The sequence below is a fragment of the Agelaius phoeniceus genome, assembly GCF_051311805.1.
Source record: "Agelaius phoeniceus isolate bAgePho1 chromosome W unlocalized genomic scaffold, bAgePho1.hap1 SUPER_W_unloc_2, whole genome shotgun sequence".
NCBI classification, from domain to species: Eukaryota; Metazoa; Chordata; class Aves; order Passeriformes; family Icteridae; genus Agelaius; species Agelaius phoeniceus.
The window spans coordinates 10,293,430-10,297,973 of record NW_027509867.1 but is presented as its reverse complement, the minus strand read 5'-3'; the positions used below and the strand labels follow the sequence as shown (position 1 = coordinate 10,297,973).

General features: G+C 55.5%; 1 protein-coding gene across 1 annotated transcript; it reads left to right on the top strand.

Annotated features, from left to right (window-relative positions):
• The first annotated feature begins 630 nt into the window (after positions 1-630).
• Positions 631-1,584, top strand: LOC143692748 (olfactory receptor 14C36-like). Its single transcript, XM_077172990.1, has one exon. The coding sequence runs from the start codon at positions 631-633 to the stop codon at positions 1,582-1,584; it is 954 nt and encodes a 317-aa protein (XP_077029105.1).
• The last annotated feature ends 2,960 nt before the right edge of the window (positions 1,585-4,544 follow it).

Genomic DNA, 4,544 nt, shown 5'->3' with positions numbered 1-4,544 from the left:
GAAGGAGCTGCATCTCCCTCAATCCAGTGCCATCAGAAGGACACTTGGATGTCTCCCTGAAATTTCAGTCCAAGCTGGGAGCTTCAATCAAGGGTGCAAACCTGTCCCAGAGAATCTCTGAATTATAAGATTGATGGGAAAAAGCACTGGTGTTGTGACACTGAAAATGCTGCTGGGTTGGTGGCATGAGCAATGTGAGTCCCTGGCTACAAATGTGGAGCTGGGCTGGGGTGGAAACATCTGCTCTAAGCTGTACCTGGGGAATTTTAAAGGGAAACATGGGGAGGGGATCACCTGCCACCTGACAAAGTTTAAAGCCCAGAGAAATTCTGAGCAGGTCAGAATGACAGACAGTCTCCACTAGCTCTCCACTTATCACTTTGCCTCTCAGTATGTGCTTTCTATTCCCTAAGGGCAGTAGAAATGCGGAGGGTTTCTGATATTCAAGTACACCAGCAGAGGTATGGGGAAGCTTTTCAAGAAAACACCAGAACTCTTAAAAACAGAGTGTATCTGTGTGTGTTCCAGGGTAGGTGTATGGGAAAAGGCTTTGATTTTGTTGACAGGTATCTCCTCTAACTCTTCACTGTCCTTTCTCCATGAACAGGTGCCCATGTGCAGCCCCAGCAAATGTCCAACAGCAGCTGCATCAGGCACTTCCTCCTGCTGGCATTGGAAGACACGTGGCAGCTGCAGCTCCTGCACTTCTGCCTCTTGCTGGGCATCTCCCTGGCTGCCCTCCTGGGCAACGGCCTCATCATCAGCGCCGTAGCCTGCGGCCACCACCTGCACACGCCCATGTTCTTCTTCCTGCTCAACCTGGCCCTCAGCGACCTGGGCTCCATCTGCACCACTGTCCCCAAAGCCATGCACAATTCCCTCTGGAACACCAGGAACATCTCCTACAAAGGATGTGCTACTCAGGTTTTTTTCCTGATCTTCTTCATTGGAGCAGAATATTTTCTCCTCACTACTATGTGCTATGACCGCTACGTGTCCATCTGCAAACCCCTGCACTACGGGACCCTCCTGGGCAGCAGAGCTTGTGCCCACATGGCAGCAGCTGCCTGGGCCAGTGCCTTTCTCAATGCTCTCATGCACATGGCCAATACATTTTCCCTGCCCCTGTGCCATGGCAATGCCCTGGGCCAGTTCTTCTGTGAAATCCCACAGATCCTCAAGCTCTCCTGCTCAGAATCCCACCTCAGGGAACTTGGGCTCATGGCTGTCAGTGCCTTTTTAGGGCTCGGTTGCTTTGTGTTCATTGTTTTCTCTTATGTGCAGATCTTCAGGGCTGTGCTGAGGATCCCCTCTGAGCAGGGACGGCACAAAGCCTTTTCCACCTGCCTCCCTCACCTGGTCGTGGTCTCCCTGTTTGTCAGCACTGTCATGTTTGCCTACCTGAAGCCCCCCTCCATCTTCTCCCCATCCCTGGATCTGGCCCTGTCAGTTCTGTACTCACTGGTGCCTCCAACCCTGAACCCCCTCATCTACAGCCTGAGGAACCAGGAGCTCAAGGCTGCAGTGTGGAGACTGATGACTGGTTTCAGAAACATTAAAAAGCTAGCGAATATTTGTAAATAGATTGTAATAAAAGTAAACTTTGATACTTCTTCTTGGTTTCAGAGGTTCTATTTCTTTGTTTCAGGTTTTTCATATTTTCCGCAAAGAAATGTCATTATTTGTGCCATTTCTCTTTTTGTTTCTCTCCTCCTTCCCTGTGTCCACAGACTGTGTTTGTGAGGGGCTGCATTCTCAGTGGCTTTAAAGGAACTAAAGGATGTCCCAGCAGAGTTTTCTGCAGAGATGCCCTTTTGTTGCCTTCTCTGGAGCTGCAGCAGCAATGTCTGTGTGCAGAGCTGGGGCAGATCAGTGCTGGCCCAGCAGCTGTGCCCAGCAGCAGCAGCAGCAGCAGCAGCACTTGGTGTTGCCAGTGCTGCTGCCGTGGCCCTGCCCCGCTGCCCTGGTGGCCCTGGTGTTGCTGCAGGGCCTGAGTGCTCTCGGGGCCGGGCACAGCCCTGGGGGTGGCAGTGCCGGGGCTGCAGCAGGGACAGGCCATGGGCACTGCTGGGGCAGCGCTGACGCCTCAGGCCAGGCCCTGGGGGCTCCAGGCTCCTTGCCCAGGCTCTCTCAAGAACACGGCCAGGCCAATGCTCAGCACAGAAACCCCCGTCAGCAGCCCCAGGCTGGCCGTGGGCAGGCTGGGGGCAAACAGCATGGCTGGGGCTCTGCAAGGGCCCTGGGGCAGACGGGAAGGAGCAGCAGAGCAGGGGCTGATCCATGCCCAGGGCGCTGCACAGCCCAGGGCAGCGTCCCAGAGCGTCCTCATGCAGCTGCCAACAACATCCCCCCTCTGCAGCCCTGGCCTCTCCCCCAGCTCACACAGGTGCCCCATCCTTGCAGGCACAGACACGGCAGCACTGCCTCAGCAGCCCCTGTTTGCATTGCACACAGCAGGGGAGCACCCCCATGCTGTTGCTGTGGGGACATGAACCTGAGGGAGCACAAATGCCATCAGCCCCTGGGGCCAGCAAGGCCTGCAGGACACCAGGGAAACCACTCAGCTTTGTCCTGGCCTCTGCACTCAGCCAGAAAGTTTGTTCCCATCAGCTGGGACTTTCCTGTGCCACTGCAGACGCTGTTGCTCAGAGCTAGGGCCAACAGTGTCACCATGGCCCCTTGGCTCTGTGCTGCCATATCATACACAGTGTCACCATGGTCCTCTTAGTGCCACCAGGCCCCGCAGTGTCACAATGGCCCCATGCTTCCCCAGGCCCTGCAGTGTCACAATCATCAGAGAATCAACCAGGCTGGAAATGACCTTGGAGAGCATCAAGTCCAACCTGGCACCTAACACCACCTTGTCACCCAGACCATGGCACTGAGCGCCACATCCAGACTGTCCTTCAACACCTCCAGGGACAGCGATTCCCCACCTTCCTGGGCAGCCCATTCCAATGCCCAGTCACCATTTATGTGAAGAATATTTCCTAATATCCAGCCTAAACTTCCCTTGGTGCAGCTGAAGGCTGTGTCTTCTTGTTCTGTCCCTATCCCTGGGAAAAGAGCCTGACCCACACCTGGCTGCACCCTCCAGTCAGGGAGTTGTGCAGAGTGATGAGGTCTCCCCTGAGCCTCCTCTTCTCCAGGATAAACAACCCCAGCTCCCTCAGCTGCTCCACACAGGACTTGTGTTCCAGTCCTCTCCCAAGCCTTGTTTCCCTTCTCTGGACACGCTCCATCCCCATCATGTCCTTCCTAAACTGGGGGCCTAGAACTGGAAACAGCACTTGAGGTGCTGCCCAACCAGTGCTGAGCACAGGGGAAGAATCCCTTCTCCTGCTGGCCACACCATTCCTGATCCATAGGAATGCCAGGAGCTGGATGAGGGACAGGGTGCGGAGGTGTTGGGGAAAAAGTGTTATTGATTGTCAGCCATGAAGGGTCTTGATTTTCATATCTATTCAGACTACATTAGAAGGTGCTGAGGGTCAATATCAGTTGGACATTGCTGATATCAATCTATTAACAGGAAAAGAAAACCAAAGAGGACATAACAATTCTCCTGGCATTTTTTTCAGTATAGCACATTCACCTAAAATACACTTCTGAAATCTGTCTAATTAATCACAGAAGAATTGAAAACGTAGAATATTCCCAGAGCTTTTTCTTGCTCAGGTATTTTGAACAAATGTTTATGAGCCTTTTTCACTGAATTCCTGAACAGAAGAGCTCAAGAAAGAAGACGCCTCTGGAGTAATAAAATTCACTAGCAACTTCCAAGTGGCTGAGGATTCAGCCCCATCAGAGCAGCAATGAACAGAAATGGGCACAGCTTTGTGGCAGCTGCCCCAGCTTTGGCATGGGCCCTGGGCCTGGAGCAGGAGCAGCTCTTGAGGGCCCCAAGGCTGGGGCTCTTGTGCTGCCCTGGGCAGATGGGATGGCAGCAGGGGCTGCAGAGCTCTCAGCACCTCAGGCCGAGGGGAGCAGGGCAGCCAGGGAGCCTCCTTTGGCCTTGGCCAAGCACCTTCCCCCATGGCTGGGGCTGAGTCCTGTGGCAGCTGCAGCTGCTGCTGTGGCCTTGGCAGGGGCTGAGGCCGTGGGGCCAGTGCCCAGAGCAGCCTGGGCTGAGCAGAGCTGTGGGGCCAGAGCCGGCTGGGCTGGGCTGGGCTCAGAGAGGCCCTTGGTGCTGCCCAGAGCTCAGGGCAGCTGGCAGAGCTTGCAGGGAGCTGGGCTGGGCTCCGAGAGCCTGGCCCAGAAACCATCAGTGCCCATCTCAGCCTGGCTGAGCGTGCAGGGGCAGGACTCAGGCCAGGCCTTGTGGGGCAGGGCCAGCGCCTGTGCAAGGCATTGCAAACAGGCAAGTGGCCCAGAGAGGAGGCTTCTCTGTGCCCTTGGTGGCAGGGACAGAGCAGGGAGGGGGCCCAGGACATTTGTCAGCGCCAGCCTCTGTGCCCGTGTGTTGGCAGCCCTGGCTGCTGAGCCCAGCTTTGGCCTGGGCTGAGTTTGGCTGTGGCCCAGCTCCATCCTCCTGTGGGGCTCAG